This window comes from Octopus sinensis, linkage group LG14 (genome assembly GCF_006345805.1).
Source record: "Octopus sinensis linkage group LG14, ASM634580v1, whole genome shotgun sequence".
Taxonomy (NCBI): Eukaryota; Metazoa; Mollusca; class Cephalopoda; order Octopoda; family Octopodidae; genus Octopus; species Octopus sinensis.
Window position 1 is genome coordinate 52,823,941 of NC_043010.1, and position 24,325 is coordinate 52,848,265.

Here is a 24,325-nt window from a genome sequence, read left to right on the forward strand (position 1 = left end):
AAACAAGTACATATACTAAAATTATACATATACTGCTGAAGACTGCTTTCAGTTTCTGTCTACCAAAATCCATGCACAAGGGTTTGGTCAGCTTGGAGCTATTACAGAAGATACTTGCTCAAGGTGTTGTTGCATAGTGGAACTGAACTGAAGACCACAACTTTGGGAAGCAGGCTCCTTAACCACCAAAGTCCCTGGCCTGGCTATATTACCAGAGATGCATTACTAAATTGGAATACACTTTACAAGGCATAATGACATTGTCTGCAGGACATGTCTGAGATGCCAGCAAAGTAGCAAAACCATTTTACCATTCTGTGCAAAATCATTTAATAAATGAAGATTGCTGACTGATGGAGTAACTTAAGATGATGGTTGTTGTGTGTTGGATGCATCCATGTATCAGTCATGTCCATTGAGAAGATAGCTCTATCATATTATTTGGTGAGCGAGGTAGGCCCTTTTGCCTCTGTGTGGTGGTCAAGATGAGAGAGACTATAAGATAGCCAAGATTGAAAGGATTATAAATATACTATTGGGTTGTCCGGAAAGTTTGTGCCGATTTATAGTAGCTTACCTTTCGACTTATTTTAGAACATGGTTGAGTCCATAAAATAGGATTTGACTACACCTTCATTTAGAGCACAGTTTAAGCTATGTTTTCGTGGAAGAAGGCTTATGTTCCTATAACCTGTGTTAATTCTGTAACCCTTTAAAATGGAAGGCAAGAAAGTTCATTTCCGGTACTTGATGCTTTGGGAACCAGATAAAAATTGCTGCATCTCGGCTGGGATGTGTTACCCCACCCTCCACATTCACCAGATATTGCTCCTTCGGATTTCCACTTATTCAGGTCCCTGCAGAATAGTCTTAATGGTAAAAATTTCAATTCCTTGGATGACGTAAAAATATACCTTGATGAATTCTTTGCCATGAAACCACCTCAATTCTGGGAAGAGGGTATTTTCAAGTTAAAGGAAAGATGGAGACGCATTGTGCAACAAAATGGTTCATATTTGGCTGATTAAAAATGTAATGGCATGTATTTATTGACCTATTTCTTTCCTTTAAAAATTGGCATAAACTTTCCGGACAAACCAATATTTTCTTTTTGGCCATGTCTTCATGAATTTCTCTAAGTTAAATTTGGAGATGAAAATTTAGGGTGGAAAGTGGGGTACCATTTTCTGATAAATCTGCTGAAATGTGGGTCAGATTCTTGAGAGTAGCCCTTGCAAATGACCCCTCACTCTCTAGTGCATGTATCTGGGAGATACTGACATAATAACACTATTGGTAACCATAGTAATTCTTGAGTCTGGTTTGTTGGATGCTTTGATTGACTGTGAAAGTACCCCAATCAAGATGTATGTACCATTTCAAATGTTTTGCACATTTTTTGTTTTTGCACACCTATTTCTTTCACAGTTGAAGCTACATAAACCTCTGACCATCATCCGTAATTGTCCATGTAATGTCCTTTTAATCCATTACCCCTGTGACAAATAAATGGAATGATCATTATTATAATAACTTCCTACCAACTAATATAGAATTACAAGTAGAATGACTAAATAGCTTCCGAATAACACACTGGACATTAACAAGATCCTTTTCCTAAAACTTCTCAATAATAACAGCTGATAATTCAAAAGTAATCCTCCTCCTCTTCCTCATTGTCATTATTATTATTATTATTATTATTATATTATTATTATTATTATTATTATGATCATTATTATTATCCAGGTCTCTGCCTGGAACTGAACTCGGAATCTTGGGGTTAGTAACCCGTGCTCTTAACCACTTTGCCATATACCCGTGGTTAAGATCGCGGGCTACTAACTCCAAGATACCGAGCTCAATTCCAGGGAGTGACCTGAATAATAATGATAATAATAATGATAATAATAATAATAATAATAATAATAATAATAATAATAATAATAATCATCATCATCATCATCATCATCATCATCATCATCATCGTTTAGCATCCGCTTTCCATACTAGCATGGGTTGAACGATTTGACCGAGGTCTGGCGAACCAGATGGCTGCACCAGACTCCAATCTGATCTGGCAGAGTTTCTACAGCTGGATGCCCTTCCTAACGCCAACCACTCTGAGAGTGCAGTGGGTGCTTTTACGTGCCACCAGCACGAGGGCCAGTCAAGCAGGACTGGCAATGGCCACACTCAAATGGTGCTTTTTATGTGCCACCTACATAGGAACCAGTCCAGTGGCACTGGCAACGACCACGCTCGAATGTTTTTTTCAGGTGCCACCAGCACAAGTGCTAGTAAAGCAACACAGGTAACAATCACGCTCGAATGATGTTTTTAATGTGCCATAGGCACAGAGGCCAGCTTGTTGCTCCGGCAACGATCTCACTCGTATGGTACTCTTAGCGCTCCACTAGCACGGATGCCAGTCATCGAATTTGATTTCGATTTCGATATCAAATGTATATTTCTACTTCAGATATTACATATCTAGAGAGTCTAGCACTAATAATATATGTATATTCCTATTTTAGTCAACTTATTTATCTAGTCTATTTAGATATCATACATAGAGATTTAATCAGTCATAATATAAATGTATATTCCTATTTTAGTTAGCTCTTTTGTTAAGTCTATATTGGACACCACACCTAGAAATCCTATGAATATTAAATATTTATTCCCATTCCAGTTAACTATTTGCCGAGTCTATTTGACAGTACACACAGACATCTTTTTTCCTATGAATATTATAAGTATATTTATGGTGGTGAGCTGGCAGAATCTTTAGCATGCTGAATGAAATACTTAGCGGTATTTCGTACATCTCTATGTTCTGAATTCAAATCCTGCCGAGGTCGACTTTACCTTTCATCCTTTTGGGGTCGATAAATTAAGTACCAGTTGCATACTGAGGTAGATCTAATCGACTGGCCACCTCCCCCAAAATTTCAGGTCTTGTGCCTAGAGTTGAAAAGAATATTATATATACATATATTTAAGGCAGTGAGCTGGCAGAATATTAGCACACTGGATGAAATACTTAGCAGTAGTTCGCCCGGTGCTATGTTCTGAGTTCAAATCCCAGCAAGGTCAACTTTGCCTTTCATCCCTTCGGGTCTGCTAAAATAGGCACCAGTTGAAGACAGGGGTCGATGTAACTGACTCAACCCCACCTCCCCAAAGCTACCCTTGTGGCAAAAATTTGAAATAATATTATACATACATTTAAGGTGGCAAGCTGGTAGAATCGTTAGCAAACTAGGCAAAATGCTTAGCGGCATTTTGTCCGTCTTTACATTCTGAGTTCAAATCTCATTGAGGTCGACTTTTCTTTTTATTCTTTTCAGGATCAATAAAATAAATACCAGTTGAAAACTAGGGTCAATGTAATCGACTTATCCTTCCCCGCAATTTCTGGCTTTGTGCCAAAATTTGAAATCAATATTATCTGTATATTCCTGTCTACTATATTATCTGTATATTCCTATCTGTACCAATAGAATAAGTACTGGGCTTACAAAAGAATAAGACCTGGGGTCGAGTCGCTCGATTAAAGGCGGTGCTCCAACATGGCCGCAGTCATAAATGAATGAAACAAGTAAAAGAGTATTCCTATTTTAGCTAACTATTTCTCTTGTCTATTAGATAACACACCTAAAGATTGTCAATTAATATTATATGTATATTCCTAGTTTAGTCACCTATTGTCTCTTCTATTAGACACCACATATAGAGATCTTATCGTCGTTAATATTACATGTATATTCCTATTTTAGTTCACAATTTGTCTAGTCTATTAGACACCATGCACAGAATGCCAATCGATATTTATATTAACTGTAAGGCAGCGAGCTGGCGGAATCATTAGCACGCTGGGCAAAATGCTTAGCAGCATTTCATCCGTCTTTACATTCTGAGTTCAAATTCCACCGAAGTCAACTTTGTCTTTCATCCTCTCAGGGTTGATAAAATAAGTACCAATTGAGCACTGGGGGGGTGATGTAATCAACTTATCCCCACCCCCAAAATAGCTGGCCTTGTGCCAACATTTGAAACTGATATTAATATTAATTATATATTTTTATTGGTGCCCCAGCATGGCTGCGGCCTTCGGGCTAAAGCATTTTTAAGGATTTTAAGGATTTAAGGATATATGCCTAGTCTATTAGACCCTCATGCAGAAATCCTGTCAATTCATTATTAAGAATTTAATTCTATTTTAATTAACTATTTATCCAGTGTATTAGACAACACAACTAGAGAGTTTATCAGTTAATATTACATGTATATTCCTATTTTAGATGACAATTTACATAGTCTATTAAACACCATATCTTAGTAATACTGTATATTCTTGTTTTAGCTAGCTATTTAACTAGACTATTAGACACCATATATAGAAATCCTATTAATATTAATATTAAATGCATGTTCCTATTTTAGCTAGCTAATTGTCTAGTATAGAGATTTTATCACTGTTGATATTAAATACATATTCCTATTTTAGTTAACTATTTGCCTAGTGTATTGGGTACTGCATATAGAGATCTTACTGCTGTTAATATCAGCTGCGTTTTCCTATTTTAGTTAACTATTTCTCTTGTCTATAAGATATCATATGCTGAAATCCTGTCAATATTAATATTAAATGTATACTCCTATTTTAGTTGACAATTTTTTTAGTCTATAAGATGCTGCATCTTCTAATAATACATGTATATTCCAATTTTAGTGCATACTATATGTTTTGTCAGTTAGACACCACCCTTGGAGACCCTATCACTGTTACTATTAAATGTGTATTCCTATTTTAGTTAACAATTTGTCTAATCCATAAGATACTGAGCACAAATATCTTATCTATTAATATTGCTTGTAGTAGTTAAGGCGACCATTTGTGTAGACTATTAGACACCACATATAGTAATAATATATGTATATTCCTATTTTAGCTAACTGTTTGTCTAGATTATTCAACAGTATACATATATAAACTCTATTAACATTAAGGTTACATGTATATTCCTATCTAAGTTAGCTATTTGTCTAATCTATAAGACACCATACATAGAAATTTTACCACTGTTAATATTGAATGCAAATTCCTATTTTAGCAAGCTATTTGTCTAGCCTATAAGGCAACACACATAGAGATCCGATCACTGTTAATATTAAACGCATATTCCTATTTTAGTGGACTATTTTTCTAGCCTATTAGACACCATACATAGAGACCTAACCATTATTAATATATTTTTTTTATTACTTGGTCAGTCAGGAGAAAAAAGGCCAGGCCAATACCCCTTTACAGGGACTCTGAGACTGGTCAATGAAAGAGAGGGAAGAAAATATCAATAACCATGGGACCTGGCTTGGATGTTTGCAACAGTGGACTCTGCTAAAGGAACTCCTTATCTACATTCATTAGTGACCTTGTATTTGCATTCTCTCATTTGAAATCCTCATATTTCTCAACGTCTTTCCAGTTCATTGAACTCTATACTCATGTCCCCAGGTATTGCAATATTAATATTTCAATAGTGTCTTGGATGTTTCATTCACTACAGCGGTGTCTGGTTCTCATATGCTCATTATCGTATCAATACATTGAAGGGGGGAAAACGCAAACAGTTTTGAGGCTTGCAGTCTTGATCACAAAAAAGTGATGGTGTGAGTTAGAGCAACATCCTAAAATACATCTCTGTATTTTCTTTTCTCTATTAGTGTTTCTTTATACATCTGCACAAGTAGAAATATATACTGGCAATGGCCACACTCAAGTGGTGTTTTTTACATGCCACCTGCACAGGAGCCAGTCCAGTAGCACTGGCAATGACCTCGCTCGAATGTTTTTCACATGCCACTGGCACAAGTGCCAGTAAGGCGACAATCTATATATATATAAAGCTGAAGTTGTTTGTGTGTGGCAGGTTTGGTAGCCTTCAACTAACACTATCTCCTCCGAGACCTTGCAGTGCAAGTTGACCAAAATTGAGAGTATGATAGAAGAAAGCTTGCTCTTCATTGCATAGAAGATAAAGTTCGAATCGGACCATGTTAAGAGCAAAAATTATTTACATCAAGAAGGTGCTTTTTTTCTATGAAAATCCCTATTTTTTTACGATTTTTTTACTGCTGTGTCGCCATTTTTCGCTGTATTTCAACCAGAAAAATGTTCACTTAAAGAGAATAACAAGCTACATAATGCAAAATTTTTACTTTTCAAAAATTCCAATTCTAAAGGGTCGAAACAAACCCGAGAAACGCTGAGTGATACTGCTTATTATTATTATAAAGGCAGTGAGATGATGGAATTGTTAAGACATTGGACAAAATGCTTGGCAGTATTTCTTCCAGTTTTATGTTCTGAGTTTAAATGTTGCTGAGGCTGACTTTGTCTTTTATCCTTTCTAGATCGATAAAATAAGTACCAGTTGAGTACTGGGGTAAATATATAATTGACTGATATCCTCCCCTCAAACTGGTGGCCTTGAGCCAAAATTTAAAACTACTACTATTATTATTATTATTATTATTATTATTATTATTATTATTATTATTATAGCAGTGAGCTGGAGGAATCATTAGCATGTTGGGTGAAATGCTTAGTAGTGTTTTGTCCATTTTTATGTTCTGAGTTCAAATTCCGCCAAGGTTGACATTGCCTTTCATCATTTCGGGTTAGGGTTAGGGTTAAGTACCAGTGAAACACTGGGGTCGATGTAATCGACTTGTCCTCTGCCCCTGAATTTCAGGCCTTGTTCCTTTAGTAGAAAAAATTATAATTATTATTATTATTATTATTATCATTATTAATATTGTCATCATCATCATCATCATCATCATCATCCTCATCATCATTAAGGCAGGAAGTTGTAGAATCAATAACATGTTGGACATAATGCCAAGTAAGGGTTCTGTCAGTTATATTCTTTCCCATTCTTACTTCATATCCTACCAGAAAAAAAATGACTTTATTGTTCAACCCCAATGGGTTAACAAAATAGATATTAGACATGTTCTGAGGTTAATTCAATTGATCTATGTGCTTTATTGGGTTATATATGGCCTTTTGCCAATGTAAGAAATCAATGAGTTCAAAACTGACATAGTTAGAAGGACTTACTTCAGCCGTGCAGCTTCAGGGGCTGGTGATAAGAAACGAGACAAGAAACTTTATATTTGCATGTCAAAGTAAACCAGGGGTTTTGTGTGGAATTTCCTCAAATCATGCTGTAAAGTTGTCCCTCATTATGATAATGTTAAAACAGCTATATACAAGGAGGGAGATGTCAATCCATACAGAAAGGAAGACCAAGGCAAATTGATCAGATATTGTTATCAAGGACAACAGGAAAGAACCTGCCTCTCTTTTTTGTTGTTGGTTTTGTTGTTCTTCATTGTTAGTGAAATTTTTATTTCTTTATAATTATTATTATTATTATTATTATTATTATTATTATTATTATTCTATGTTTGACTTTTGCTTTATGTTTGTACAAGTTGGCTCCAAGTCTCACCCAGAGACCTCAAGGGACAACAAGTTGGAAGTTCACGTTGTTGTTACGCCTAGTGTGCCATATATTTGGGGGTTTTTTTGTGTTGTACTAGTGAATGTCTAATAAATAAATTAAAAAAAAAAAGTTTGTTTTAAACCTTGAGATTACATAGAGAGTATTTTGCGTAGGATATGAGCAGTTCCTATGAGCACTATCTTTTGAATTTCTGCCATTTTGGGGTTTCCTGGTATCTGAGTTCGGTAGCAATCAGCCCCTTTCGCTATCATTCCCAGGGCACCTATGATTATTAAGGTGATGAGCTGACAGAGTCATTAGAATGCTGGATAAAATGCTTAGCGATATTCACCTGTTGCTACATTCTGAGTTCAAATTCTGCCGAGCCCAACTTTGCCTTTCATCTTTTTGGGGTTGATAAATTAGTACCGGTTAGACATGGGGGTTGATGTAATTGACTTACCCCCTCCCCTCCAAATTTCAGGCCTTGTGCCTATAGTAGAAAGGATTGTTATTAAGCCAATGAACTGGCAGAATTGTTATTGTGCCAGGCAAGATGCTCAGCAACATTTTGTCCATCCTTTTGTTATGAGTTCAAATTCTGCCAGGGTTGACTTTGCCTTTCATCATCTCAGGGTCAATAAAATGAGTACCAGTTGTGTACTGGAGTCAATGTAATACATTTAGCTCTTCCCTTGAAATTGTTGGCCTTGTGCCAAAATTTGAAACCCTTATTATTATTGTTGTTGTTGTTGTTATTGTTATTTTTGGTTTTAACCATTTTGCTCAATGAAAATCAGACTTCACCAGTGCCCACTGACTTAAGGTTTCATCTTTGTACTGTCATCTACGCAGTTAATAATGGCTTGAAATTTTGTCACGAGGCCAGTAAATTCTAGTAAGAAGGGACTAATCAACTTACGCCAACCTTGGTACTTGGCTGGTACTTATTTTATCAACCGCAGGGGGTTGAAAAGCGAAATTGGTCTCAGTGGAATTTGAACTCAGAATGTAACAAACGACAAGAAATACTCTAGGCATTTTGCCGATACTCAAACAATTCTGCCAGTTTGCTTCCTTCCCTTGTGGCTAATAATTAAAATCATTTTGTTATTATTATTTAACTGATTTTTTTTTTTATTATTGCAAAAAATATGTTCAAAGAAAAAATTTATTCTTCAAAAAAAGAATATCTATACAAAAAGTTATTATTATTATTATTATTATTATTGGTCATATTTCACATAAGTGATTATAACTACATTTGGGACACAATAGATACCTATTTCATATATTTCTATAAAATTTTCATACATTATGTATATATGTATGTGTGCATGTGTGTCTGTATGTATATGCCTGTGTTTCTTTATATATTTATACACACACACACGCACACACACATACAATATCATATATTATTGATCGATGCCAGTGCTCAATGACTGGCTCTCATGCCAGTAGCATGTAAAAAGCACTATCTGAGAGTGGTCGATGCCAGTGCTGCCTGAGTGGCTCCCATACTGGTGGCACATAAAAAGCACCATCCGAGCGTGGCCAATGCCAGTGCTACCTGACTGGCTCTCTTGCCAGTGGCATATAAAAATCACCATTCGAGCATTGTCGTTGCCAGTACCGCCTGACTGGCTCCCATGCCAGTGGCATGTAAAAAGCACCCACTACACTCTCAGAGTGGTTGGCATTAGGAAGGGCATCCAGCTGTAGAAACCTTGCCCGATCAGATTAGAGCCTGGTGCAGTCTCCTAGCTTGCCAGGCCTCAGTCAAACCGTCCAACCCATGCCAGCATGGAAAGCAGATGTTAAATGATGATGAAGATGGTGATGATGATGATGATTGATCTCTATTTGCTGAACAGCTAATTTGCAGAACATGCCAACCCCACTCACTACCACCACCACCACCATCACCACACATACACACACACTTACATACATATATATGTATGTCTGTGTAATAGGCTTCTGTATAGTTTCCCCTCAACCAGATTTCTGTCACATGGGATTGATCAGTCTGAGTTCATGGTATAAAATATGCCCAAGGTACCACTCAATGGGATCGAACTGAAAGCCATTTGACAGCAGCCTGAATTTTTTAAACCACATAGTTATACCTGCAATTATAGTTATTTAGTAACTTATTTTTAATCCTTAGAAAATTCCTGGTTATGTCCAAAACTTTATCGAGAAACATTGGTAGTGAATTTCATTTGATATTTGGTCTTGATGAAGGTTAACAAAAACAAAACATTAGATAATGAATGCACAGGTCGATTCATAATGCAAGAATATAAGAGACAATCTAGCCAAGGTTCCAGCTGATCTGATCAATGGAATAGCCTGCTTGTGAAATTAACGTGCAAGTGGCTGAGCATTCCACAGACATGTGAACCTTTAATGTAATTCTCAGGGAGATTCAGCATGGTACAGAATGTGACAAGGCTGGCCCTCTGAAATACAGGTACTACCTTTTTCTTCTGCCAGCAGATTACCTATGGTGTCTATGATTATTAAGACTGATTATAGGTTAACCCAGGGTTAAATGACAACAGCATGCACAGCTCTATAGCTGTAGATTTGAGTGAAAGATTAAGAAGATTGTCTTGTAATAAACCTTTTTGAACCCCCACCCCCCTCCAATGCTCATCCTGGGACTGTCTCCGGATGTAAAATACAAATGTTCTGCTTTAATATTATCTAAATTAAAGGCGGCGAGCTGGCAGAAATGTTAGCATGCCAGGCGAAATGCTTAGCAGTATTTCGTCTGTCTTTACGTTCTGAGTTCAAATTCTGCCAAGGTCGACTTTGCCTTTCATCCTTTCGGGGTCAATAAATTAAATATGAATTGCGTACTGGGGTTTATCTAATCGACTGGCCATCTCCCCCAAAATTTCAAGCCATGTGCCTAGAGTAGAAAAGAATATTTATACTATTTGTAAGGCAACAAGCTGGCAGAAACATTAGCATGGGGGGCAAAATACTTAGAAGTATTTCGTCTGTCTTTACGTTCTCAGTTCAAATTCTGCCGAGGTCAACTCTGCCTTTCATCCTTTCAGAGTTGATAAATAAAGTACCAGTTGCGTACTGGGGTCAATCTAATCGACTGGCCACCTTCCCCTCATGACCGAAGCAAGTAAAAGATTAAATGTAAAAGACACAAATAATAGATTTTTCAAAGTAATTGAAGCAAAGAATGTTTCAACAGAAATACAGGTAATTAAAAGGTTTAATTAGTGCAGGTTTTGATTGATCCCAATACATGATAACACATATAAGTGTCTTCTAACATGCCCACCAAGTGCATCCAAGTGAATGGAAACTGTGTGGAATCTCCCATCAGACCGTACCAGTAATTCAAAGATCTGACCCAGTCATGAAAACGCTGCAGCCAGTGGGACTTTTTGGACAGCATGCCTAATGGAAAATTACCTTGATTGTGGAACTTTCTGGATGGTACACCAAATGAAAAGTTACCTTGAATGGGTTTTTAGTAGTGCGGACTGCTTGATGACGAGCCATGTTTCATGTGATCCATGTCTCAGTTGACCCATGTCTCATGTGAGCCACTTCTTAGAAATCATTGCTTATGCCTGGTCTAGCCAGTCATACACTGCCATATTGCTTTCTACTTGTGAATTGCATTGAGGGTGCATTTTTCAGTACATGTTGTGAAAGTGCGTGGTTTAGTGGTTAGGGTATCCACCTTACAATTGTAAGATCATGAGTTCAATTCCTGGCAATGTGGTGTGTCCTGGAGCAAGACACTTTATTTCACATTGCTCCACTCCACTCAGCTGGGAAAAATTACTTTGTAGCTGTATTTTTCATTCTGTATCATGATGAAGGTCTCTGAGAACTATGTTAAAGGTATGCATGTCTGTGGAGTACTCAGCCACTTGCATGCTAATTTTATGGGCATTGATTGGATCAACTGGAACCCTCGTCATCATAAGTGACAGAGAGCCAGTTCACATATTTCTGTATAACACTCAGTCTCACACATCTTAATACAAAAACAGGTGACACCTTTAATTAAAAAAACCCAGATATATTCTGCACCTGGAGGTGGGGACTATACCACTTATTGCTCCTGCCCACTGTCCTGTATGACATGGTGCAGCAGTGGCTGTGTGGTAAGCAACTTGCTTATCAACCACATGATTCCGGGTTCAGTCCCACTGCGTGGCACCTTTGGGCAAGTATTTTCTGCTATATAGCCTTGGGCCGACCAAAGCCTTGTGAGTGGATTCGGTAGACAGAAACTGAAAGAAGCCTGTCACATATATATATATATATATATATATATATATATATATATATATACATATGTATGTATGTATATGTTTGTGTTGGTCCCCCCACCATCGCTTGACAACCGATGTTGGTGTGGTTATGTCCTCATAACTCAGCGCTTCAGCAAAAGAGACCAATAGAATAAGTACTAGGCTTACAAAGAATAAGTCCTGGGGTCAATTTGTTCGACTAAAAAGCAGTGCTCCAGCATGGGCACAGTCATATGACTGAAACAAATAAAAGAATATAAATATGTTACACTGAGAATGATGTTAAGGATACAAGTTTATGTCCACCACAAGGTCTGGTCCTTATTGCAGTGTGGTGGCTTGAGTGCCTCAATGATGCATTGTGTTCTTGAGCAAAACACTTCATTTCACATTTCTCCAGTCCACTCAGCTAGCAAAAATGAGTAATCCTGCAACGGACCACTGTCCCATCCAGGTGGAGAATATATACAGAATGGAAAGCAGGAAACCAGCCCTTCTAAGTCAATATGACTCGGGAAGGAACTTTAATTTGTTTTACTTACAAGGTCCAGTCATTCTTGCTGTGCAGTGTGATAGCTTGAGTGCTTCGACAACTAAGATCTATGCCAGAGGGAAACAAGCTCTAGATGGGGGTCCCCTATACTAAACAGGTGATAAGAGAGAGGCCACAGAAACGAGGGTCACCACTTTCTAGAGATAAAAATGCATTTATGTAGGACTAGCACATCCTACCTAGAAAAAGCTCAAGTTAGAAAAACATCCATGAGAATTCAAAATTATCAAGCCCTAGGAGAGAAAGACCTTCCCTCAGAGTACTGATATTTATTTATCTCTTAATTTAATCAACCCTGGAAAGTATAAAAGTGAAGATACATAACCTAGAGACACATAATCAAGTTTGTTGTGCTGATGATCTGAATATCATGGTTTCAATTCCCAAATTGGACATTGTGCTCTTGAGCAAAACCCTTCATTTCATAAACCCTTTATTGCTCCTGTCCACTGTTCTGTATGACATGGTGCAGCAAAATTCAAAAGGAAGATACAAGGGAAAAAATCGATTTACATAGGGCTAGCACATCCTACCTATAAAAAGGCAAAAGTTCAAGAAACATCCATGAAGATTCAAAATTATCAAGCCCTGGGAGAGAACAACCTTCCTTTAGGGAGATGTATGGACATGATGCAGCAAAATTCAAAAGGGAGATACAAGGGAAAAAAATCAATTTATATAGGGCTAGCACATCCTACCTATAAAAAGGCAAAAGTTCAAGAAACATCCATGAAGATTCAAAATTATCAAGCCCTGGGAGAGAACAACTTTCCTTTAGGGAGATGTATGGACATGGTGCAGCAAAATTCAAAAGGGAGATGCAAAAAAACCCAGAAATCCAACTGGAGAGAAGCATAAAAGTCAGACCAGAGTCGAGAACAACAGAGAAAAGTCATTGATATCCTGTACCCAATAGGGAGCAAAGGGCTTCAGTATATATATCTCTGTCTAGCAGTAGCTCATGGAGAAAACTGGAAAGAAGCAGGGAGTGGAAGATAGGCTACAACCTAGGAAAAAAAGAAGGGTACAGAAACATCTTCGACAATTCAGTCAACAAGACCTAGGGAGGAAGGGCTTTCCCTTAGGAAACATATGACACAATACAGTAAAATCCAAAAGGGGACCAATATTATGCATGACATATCAGGGCCTGACATGGAATCCATTAGACAAACAGAAAAGAGGACATCCCCAAAATAGCTGGGGGTGGCTCACAGAAGCAACGTTGAAAAAGTAAGGATCCCACAAGAGTGAAGCAGAAAAGACAACCCAGATTTGAGAACAGGAAAGCAAAGTTATTGATGGTTTATACTCAATGAGTAGCAAAGGACTAAAATATATAAGTAACAAGCTATAGTAAAAAATGGACTGGTTACAAATGCTTTGACAGAATCAGCTAGAGCATTGAATAGAGAATCCCACAGTATTTGTTTCAAATCTTTGCACACTGAGTTCAAATCCCACCAAGGTCAAGATTGTTTGTCATGTTTTTTTTCCTTTTATCAATAGAATCCTATTTCTAGCAGTTCACCATTGCGGTCATATGTCATCCTCAAAAACAGTTATTGTTATTGATGTCAATCATAACTGTTGTTTAGTCCCAGGTCAGTCCCAATCAAATAAACCTATGATCAAAGGCATTCCAACCATGACAATCTATTTCTTTACTACCCACAAGGGGCTAAACACAGAAGGGACAAACGGATTAAGTTGATTATATCAACCCCAGTGCATAGCTGGTGCTTAATTTATCGACCCCGAAAGGATGAAAAGCAAAGTCGACCTCGGCAGAATTTGAACTCAAAACGTAACGGTAGACGAAATACGGCTACGCATTTCTCTCGGCGTGTTAACGTCTCTGCCAGCTCGCAGCTTTGTCCAACCATGACAATCATTTGACTTTGCCTTTCATCCTTTCGGGGCCAATAAATTAAATACCAGTAAAACACTGGGGGTCAATATAATCGACTAGTCCCCTCCCTACAAATTTCAGACTCTGTACCTTTAGTAGAAAAGATTATTATTAGATATTTAATTGGACCACTCGATGTTCTGAATTCATTTTCTACTGAGGTTAACTTTACTTCTTCCTCCTTCTTGAATATACAAAATAGAGTATTGTCCAAATACTGGGGTAGATCTGATCATTATTCCTCTCCGCACCTTGCACCCGTATAATAAATTATCGTTTTTGCTAATTTCTATTTATATATTCTTTTGTTACATCCTTTAATGGGGTAGGGTTTCCTTTTGATCGATATAAACCCCACCTGCTTTTGTTTTTGTGTATCGTAACTTGTCCTTTGATAGTGTCCTCTACATCTTGATTCCTGGGGCCAATAACAGAAATCATCACCATCACCATCACCATCACCATCATCATCATAATCATCATCATTATTATTATTATTATTATTAAATTCTGAGTTCTGAGTTCAAATTCTGCTGAAGATGACTTTGCCTTTCATCCTTTCGGGGTCGATTGAATAAGAACCAGTTACATACCGGGGTTGATGTAATCAACTTAATCCCCTCCCACAAGCTACCCTTGTGGTAAAAATTTGAAATCGTTATTATGATTATGATGATGATTATTATTATTATTATTATTATTCAAATTCTGCCGAGTCGACTTTGCCTTTCATCCTTATGGGGTCAATAAATAGAGTACCAGTGAAACACTGGGATCGATGTAACTGATTAGTCCCCTCCCCACAAATTTATTATTATTATTATTATTATTATTATTATTATTATCATCATTATTATTATTATCATCATTATTATTATTATCATTATTATTATTATTATTATTATTATTATTATTATACCCACCTAAAGATAGTTTTTTTTAGGCGTAGGAGTGGCTGTGTGGTAAGAAGCCTGCTTACCAACCACATGGTTCTGGGTTCAGTCCCACTGCGTAGCACCTTGGGCAAGTGTCTTCTACTATAGTCTCAGGCTGACGAAAGCTTTGTGAGTGGATTTGGTAGATGGAAACTGAAAGAAGCTGGTTGTATATGTGTGTGTGTGTGTGTGTCTGTGTTTTTCTCCCCAAAATCGCTTGACAACCAATGCTGGTGTGTTTAGGTCACCATAACTTAGCAGTTCAGCAAAAGAGACCGATAGAATAAGTACTAGGATTACAAAGAATAAGTCTTGGGGTCGATTTGATTCGACTAAAGGCGGTGCTCCAGCATGGCCACAGTCAAATGACTGAAACAAGTAAAGAGAATAAAAGGCAGTGAGTTGGCAGAACCGTTAGCACACCTGGCAAAATTCTTAGTGGTCTTTCGCCTGTCGCTATGTTCTGAGTTCAAATTCCACCGAGGTCAACTTTGCCTTTCATCCTTTCAGGTCAGTAAAATAAGTACTAGTTGAGCGATGGGGTCGATGTAAGCGATTTATTCCCTCCCACCCCACCCCCAAAATTTCAGGCCTTGTGCCTACTGTAGAAAGGATTATTATTATTATGCCCTAAATAAATATCACACACACACACACATGTAGACTCCAGTATATGTTGGCCTATTTCTGAGACATTCTATCGGATCATTCTGATTATGATGTACATTTGTATTGCAACGTTTGTGTGTCTTGTTGCCCCTCAGGCAAATAAAGGAAACAACATTTAACATCATTATCATCATCATCATCACCACCACCACCATCAACTTCATCATCAGTAAATCTAATAGTAATTATGATTGTTATGATTAATAAATAAGAATTATATCTCAGACAAGGGCACATGGGTAGAATTTCGAGGTGGGCCAGAAAGGAGAGGTTAGTCGATGACACTGACCCCCAGTATGTGACTGCTACTTTTCTTATTTACATTATTTACATCTGACGGATATTTATCCTCATCTTGTACCTTTAGCAGAAATTCACATAAAGATAGATGGAATATAGCTAAGCATCTTGTAGAACGTGCCAACGATTCTGACAGCTTGTCTCCTTAATAATAATAATAATAATAATAATAATAATAATAATAGTAAGATGGGGACAAATATCCGTCAAATGTAAATAATGTAAATAATGTACATAATTCCTCATCTCTTAGATATAGAACTGTGCTAATTTTCTGTTTCATTTTATTGATTTCAAAAGGATGAAAGACAAAGCTGACCTTGGTGGAATTTGAACTCAGAATGTACAAGTAATTTTGTTAGCCTCTCTACCAATTCTGCCAACAATAACAATAATAATAATAATCATCATCTGTCCTGTTATAAGCTCAAGAACTGATATCTGGGGAAGGGCTTAGTTGATTACATTGACCTCAGTATGTAACTGGTACATATTTCATCATCCCCATCCACCAAAGGCAACATCAAGTTTGGAAGAATTTGAACTCAGAATATAAAGATGGATGGAATACACCTAGCATCTTGTGGAACGTGCTAACGATTCTGACAGCTTGCCTCCTTAATAATAATAATAATAATAATGATGATGATGATGATGATGATGACGATGATGATGATGATGATGATGATGATGATAAACAACAGTAACAATAAAAGTTTCTGATTTAGGCACAAAGCCAGTAAATTTTAGGGGCAGATACTATCAATAAAAACCAACCCCGGTGCTTGACTGATATCATGTTTTATCGAACCTAGATGGGTGAAAAGCAAAGTGTATTACAGCAGGATTTGAACACAGAATGCAGAGGTAAAGGAAATGCTGCAAGGTATTTTATTTCATGCTTCAACGAATTTAATGATAAATATAGATTTTTTTTTTTGACCCGTTATTATTTATGAACAATGACCTATGACATGGAGGAAACACATAAGGATGAAATACAAATACAAACATGAAACAGTGGAGGAGGTGGAGGAATTTGCAAAGAGTATCAGGTTGAAATACACATTAACAATGAAGACCCCTTAATAACCAAATGATAATGATGATGATGATGATGATGATGATGGTGGTGGTGGTTATAATAATAATAAAGAAAAATAATTAGAGGGTTAGTTATTAACAACAAAAACATTAATAAATAATAATAATAATAATAATAATCCTTTCTATTAAAGGCACAAGGCCTGAAATTTTGGGGAAGGGAGCCAGTCGATCACATCAACTCTAGTATGTAACTGGTACCTATTTCATCGACCTCCAAAAGGATGAAAGGCAAAGTTGACCTCAGCAGGATTTGAACTCAGAACATAAAGATGAGTGAAATGCCATGAAGTGTTTTGCCCAGCGCAGTAACAACACTGCCAGCTTGCAACCATGATGATGATGATGATGATGATGATGATGATGATGATGATGATGATGATGATGATGATGATGATGATGATAATAATAATAATAATGATAACGATCATAACAACAACCACAACAGTAATAATAACAATAATGATGAAAATGATGGTGATAATTATGATTAAAAAAATAAGGATAAAGGCATTAAATAGATGATGATGATGATGATGATGATGATGATAATAATAATAATAATAACAACAATGATAATAATAATAATAAGAAGAAGAAGAAGAAGAATTATTATTATTATTATTATTATTATTATTATTATTATTATAAAAGGGTGAGAGACAAACTAACGATAAAGCCACATTAATAGATATCCCATAGTAATAATAATAATAATAATAATAATATAATAATAATGATGATGATGATGATGATGATGACGATGATGATGATGATGATGATGATGATGATAAACAACAGTAACAATAAAAGTTTCTGATTTAGGCACAAAGCCAGTAAATTTTAGGGGCAGATACTATCAATAAAAACCAACCCCGGTGCTTGACTGATATCATGTTTTATCGAACCTAGATGGGTGAAAAGCAAAGTGTATTACAGCAGGATTTGAACACAGAATGCAGAGGTAAAGGAAATGCTGCAAGGTATTTTATTTCATGCTTCAACGAATTTAATGATAAATATAGATTTTTTTTTTTGACCCGTTATTATTTATGAACAATGACCTATGACATGGAGGAAACACATAAGGATGAAATACAAATACAAACATGAAACAGTGGAGGAGGTGGAGGAATTTGCAAAGAGTATCAGGTTGAAATACACATTAACAATGAAGACCCCTTAATAACCAAATGATAATGATGATGATGATGATGATGATGATGGTGGTGGTGGTTATAATAATAATAAAGAAAAATAATTAGAGGGTTAGTTATTAACAACAAAAACATTAATAAATAATAATAATAATAATAATCCTTTCTATTAAAGGCACAAGGCCTGAAATTTTGGGGAAGGGAGCCAGTCGATCACATCAACTCTAGTATGTAACTGGTACCTATTTCATCGACCTCCAAAAGGATGAAAGGCAAAGTTGACCTCAGCAGGATTTGAACTCAGAACATAAAGATGAGTGAAATGCCATGAAGTGTTTTGCCCAGCGCAGTAACAACACTGCCAGCTTGCAACCATGATGATGATGATGATGATGATGATGATGATGATGATGATGATGATGATGATGATGATGATGATGATGATAATAATAATAATAATGATAACGATCATAACAACAACCACAACAGTAATAATAATAATGATGAAAATGATGGTGATAATTATGATTAAAAAAATAAGGATAAAGGCATTAAATAGATGATGATGATGATGATGATGATGATAATAATAATAATAATAACAACAATGATAATAATAATAATAAGAAGAAGAAGAAGAAGAATTATTATTATTATTATTATTATTATTATTATTATTATTATTATAAAAGGGTGAGAGACAAACTAACGATAAAGCCACATTAATAGATATCCCATAGTAATAATAATAATAATAATAATAATAATAATAATAATAATAATAATAAGGATACTTTCTGTACTAACTACTAAAGCGTTTGCAAAACATTGGGGAGAATATTATATGGTATTACATAAAGGAGAACAGTAACCAGATGATGATGATGATGATTCTTCTTCTTATTATTATTATTTCTTTTATTTGCCACTAGTCTGAATTATGGGGAGGACAATACAAAGACAGACAATAATAATAACAATAATAAAAATAATAATATTAATAATGATAATAAATAATAATAATAATGTAGAACAATAACAATTCATTCTTATAGTAGAGAACTCAGTATTCCTAAATACCAAGAATTGTCATCCCTTGAATTCTATCGGTCTTGTAATAAAAATGTAAGCCAGAGGGGAAATATGGCAGACAGTTGCCAAGGGACACAACACAACAACTACAAGTTATTGAAGAAGCCTCAAAATGATAACTTGATAAGCTAGAAATAGTATTCAAATGTTCAACAAATCAAATCACTGTGATTTTTATTTGCTTTTAAGGAAAAGGGCTGAATGAAAAACAGTTGTTCCGTATACGGTTTGTCTACATAAAAGGGTTGGATAAACAAGGCCAGGTGCTTATGGATTATACATACATGCATGCATACATACATATATACATATGTTTTGAGTGAGTGGACAAATAAAAGAAAGCGGCACTGAACATATTTGGCAGGAGTTACATGTATTATTTAAACGATATAATATAATATCTATAAATAATAAATTAATCTATATACATATAAAGCTGTCTATCTTTCTCGGCATGCATGTGTGTGTATGCATGTGTGTGTGTGTGTGTATACTGTTTTAATGTTCAATTTGCCTTTTCCATGTTTGCATGGGTTGGTCAGAGTTTAATTTATATAGACAAAAACACACGCAAACACACGTACACACATACACACATATATATATACATACATACAAACATATATGAATACAAACATACCTACATATATGCATGCACTGCATACATACATAACTACATACATACATACATACATTTATACATACATACATATGTATATATAAATATGCATTTATATATCAGCATCAATACACACACATATATTTATGCATGTATATGCATTCATAAATATATGATTGTATATATATATATATGTATATATATATATATATATATATTATATATATATATATATATATGTACACACACACACACACACATATATATATATATATATATATATATATATATACACATACATACATATATATGTGTGTGTATATATATATATACGAATATATATGCACAAATATACAAAAGTAAATATATATTAACCAGTATCAATGTATAAATAAAAGACATATTTTATTACTTTTATATCAAAATAACTATAATTTATTTTGTCTATATTTATATATCTACATCGAAACATATATACATGTACATATATTTCATTAGCTGTTAGAATTGGAGAATACAAATATACATACATCCATACATACATACATATATACATACATATATATCATATATATACATATATATACAAATTTGGTGTGTGGTTTGTCTCCCATTTGTTTTTACATTCAATATACACTGTCGTTTGTTTATACATTTTTTCATATATACATACATGCCTACATTCCTACCTACATATCTACACACACAAACACATAACACACACACAGACACACATTCATATATGCATGCATACGCATATAGACAATTGGACAGTCGACATAAGACTACATATAAAATGATATTTCTCAAAGAGTAGAAGTTGCAACTGAACTATTTTCTCCAAAATCTATTAATTCTATGGCACTGGAATCAAACGGTCGGTTGTATAGAACCTGGAATTTGGAATAATGTCTTTTGGAGTCACTGAATAAACAAACCAAAAACTACCAAAACTGAAATCGCAAATTTAATAATTCTCATTACGTGTTTATATAAAAATATATATATATATATATATGTGTGTGTATGTGTCTGTGTGTGTGTGTGTATGCGTGTTTGAATGTATGTAAGTATGTAAGTATATATGTGTCAAGCCTAATATGTGTTTATCTGCATCATGACCTCCATATCAATTCGCCTTGGATTTCTCTGGTAGCCACTCTTCACGCCGTGGACCTAGTCCTGGATGAAGAATTTCAAGCTTAAATTCAAATTCATTTCAATAATACTACGTGTTTTCTACACTGAACACAGCTTGCTCTCACATATGTATACATGTATGTGTGTATATATAAATATATATATATATATATATAATATATATATATATATATATATATATGTATGTATAAATATTAAATATATGTATATAAATATATATATATATTACCATAAATAAATATATCCATCAATACATGTATATTATATATGTACGTATATGGATGTATATAACATGCATGTATATATAGAGAGATATTTCTGTATGGCTATATACATATATAAGGCCATATATATGGCTATGTATGTATATATACATACATAGCCATAAATAAATATATCTATGTGTGTGCATGTACAAGCACACTCTTGCATATAAGGAAATAGAGAGATTGGTTGATAAATAGATGATAGAGTTGTATAATGATAAGATTAGACAAAAGAAAAACAAGGAATTTTTTTTCTTTCACTTTTCTTTACTTTGTTAAAGAATTTCCAATTGTCATAGCATCTTAATTTGGAAGCTGTAGTGTTTGTGATATTCTTAAAGTTACAACCAGTAAAAGAGAGAAAATGGAAATGGCACCAGAATGCATATTAAAACCGGGTCGCAGTCTCAGTTTGCCAACAACATACCACTGCACTAGTCAACCACCTTCTCTAGCAATCTATGTGCACAGTGTGTAAGCATCTATGCATGCATTTTTGCATGTATTTGGTTATACACACACACACTCACATATGTGCATATATAAATGTAAGAAACATATATACATGTATATGTGTGTGTGTGTATATATATATATATATATATATATATTGATACATACACACACATATATATGTATATGTGTATATATACTGACATATCGACACATATATTTATATATATGTGTGTTTGTGTGTGTGTGTATATATTATATCTATATCTATATCTATCTATCTACCTATCTATCTATCTATCTATCTATCTATCTATCTATCTATCTATCTATCTATCTATCTATATATATATATATATATATATATATATATATAAGGTATGTAGAAAAATACAACATGGACAAGAACGTATAACTCTTAGAAGACGGTACAATAAACATGGACAAGACATTCGAAACCCTCAGTCTTCAGTCAAGAACCGGATCATCGTAGTAATTTCGGCTGATTAATATATATATATAAATATATTTAAATCGGTGCTCCAGCATGGCAGCAGTCAAACGACTGAAACAAATGAAAAATAAAAAGAATATATACACACATATATGTATGTATATTTCTATGCATCATATACAAAGATGATAACATCAGCTAAAAGTACCGAAATGGTGAACATTCAACAGAGAACAACAACTTCATATATATATATATAATATATATATATATATATGTATGTATATATGTATGTATGTATAATGAAGATAATTATCAGACTAAGAACCATATCCGACAGTTAGAACCATCAACACCAACACTAACAAAAACAAGAACAACTATAAGAGCAGCAATGGTGTAGAATGAGTACAACAACAACAACCATCACAGAAGACTACCATGAATATCTATACAAGAAAAGAGAACAGTAAATCACGTAAATCACAATACCTATTGATCTATCCATCTGTCTGTCTGTCTATCTATCTATATGTATATGTATATATATAGAGAGATGGATAGATATAGATATATGTATGTATATAAATATATTTAATTACATTGCTAGGTGGATAGACAGATGAATAGGCAGTTGAGTAAATAGCGTATGAAATAAGGAATTCAGTAGAGGAATACATTTGCAAAAAGGCATCAAAGACAGCCACAAGAATAAACAGTCAACGGGAACAGAAAAATGCCCTCCAAGTTAAGCGAATAATGAAAGTAAAAGTAGACTGAAAAATAAACAAGCCACATGTATAAGCTACCTTAGACGTATGTAAGTATGTATACGGACAGATCACTAGCCTACAATACACACAAATATGTGTGAGTGAAATTATAAATATATATGAGAACAATATACAATAAAACACACAGATGCAACATAAATAATTATAACTATCCATCAATCTATATATATATATAAAAATATAAATATGAATATAAATATAAATATATATAAATATATATATATATATATATATGTATGTATATATGTATGTATTTATATATATGAATAAAAACATATGAACATTTGTGTGTATGAAAATAACATTAAAAAATAGGGTATATGTAAATCTATATAAATAAAGGTGTGTATAATCTGTATATATAAATAATCCATCTGAATATTGTGTGTGTTTTGAGCAAGATTAAAACAAGAGTGCCTACCTTCACTGGCATTATATCCTATAGTCTGCCATTCTGTAGTAATAATTGTAGTTGTAGTAGTAGTTGTAGTAGTAGTGTTAGCAGTAGTAGTAGTAGTGGTAGTTAAAGCGTCAGTAGCAATAGGAGCCTTAGCAGCAGCAGCAGCAGCAGTTGCCACTGTAATAGTAGTAATAATAGTAGTAGTAGTAGTAGTAGTAGTAGTAGTAGTAGCAGCAGCAGCAGTAGTATCTACAGTAGCAGTAACGCTAGAAGTATTACGACGAATGGCAGTAAAAAATTTTTGTCTGCCATCTAATACGTTGGCATTGATAATGTTCTTGATGTTGGTGTTGGTGGTGGTACCTGCTTTTATCTTTATTTATTTGTTGTTTTTTTTTGTTTTCTTGATATCACCATCATCATCATCATCATCATCATCATCATCATCATCACTGCCAACATCACCGTCTTTATAATCGTCAAAGTCATTTACTATTAACGCTGATATTGTTATTGAACAATATCTTTTTTATATGAAAATTTCAGAAAATATTTATTATTATTATTATTATTATTATTATTATTATTATCATCATTTTTTATTATTATCATCGTCATCATCATCATTATTGGCA

The 24,325-nt window shown here is 34.6% G+C and overlaps 1 protein-coding gene and 1 non-coding gene across 3 annotated transcripts in view; both read right to left on the reverse strand.

Annotated features, from left to right (window-relative positions):
- LOC115219592 overlaps nucleotides 1–10 on the reverse strand; it is a 107-nt gene extending 97 nt beyond the window's left edge. Inside the window, exon 1 of the small nuclear RNA XR_003882345.1 lies at nucleotides 1–10. This exon is cut by the window's left edge and continues 97 nt beyond it. This is a non-coding gene — a small nuclear RNA (U6 spliceosomal RNA).
- Nucleotides 1–23,852, reverse strand: part of LOC115219354 (filaggrin) — a 255,873-nt gene extending 232,021 nt beyond the window's left edge. For both annotated transcript variants that reach the window (XM_036509045.1, XM_036509044.1), the window contains exon 1: nucleotides 23,712–23,852. In XM_036509045.1, the coding sequence (XP_036364938.1) occupies nucleotides 23,712–23,723 (12 nt within the window). In that variant the 5' untranslated portion in view covers nucleotides 23,724–23,852. The remainder of the gene's footprint in view (nucleotides 1–23,711) is intronic.
- Nucleotides 23,853–24,325: the final 473 nt, after the last annotated feature.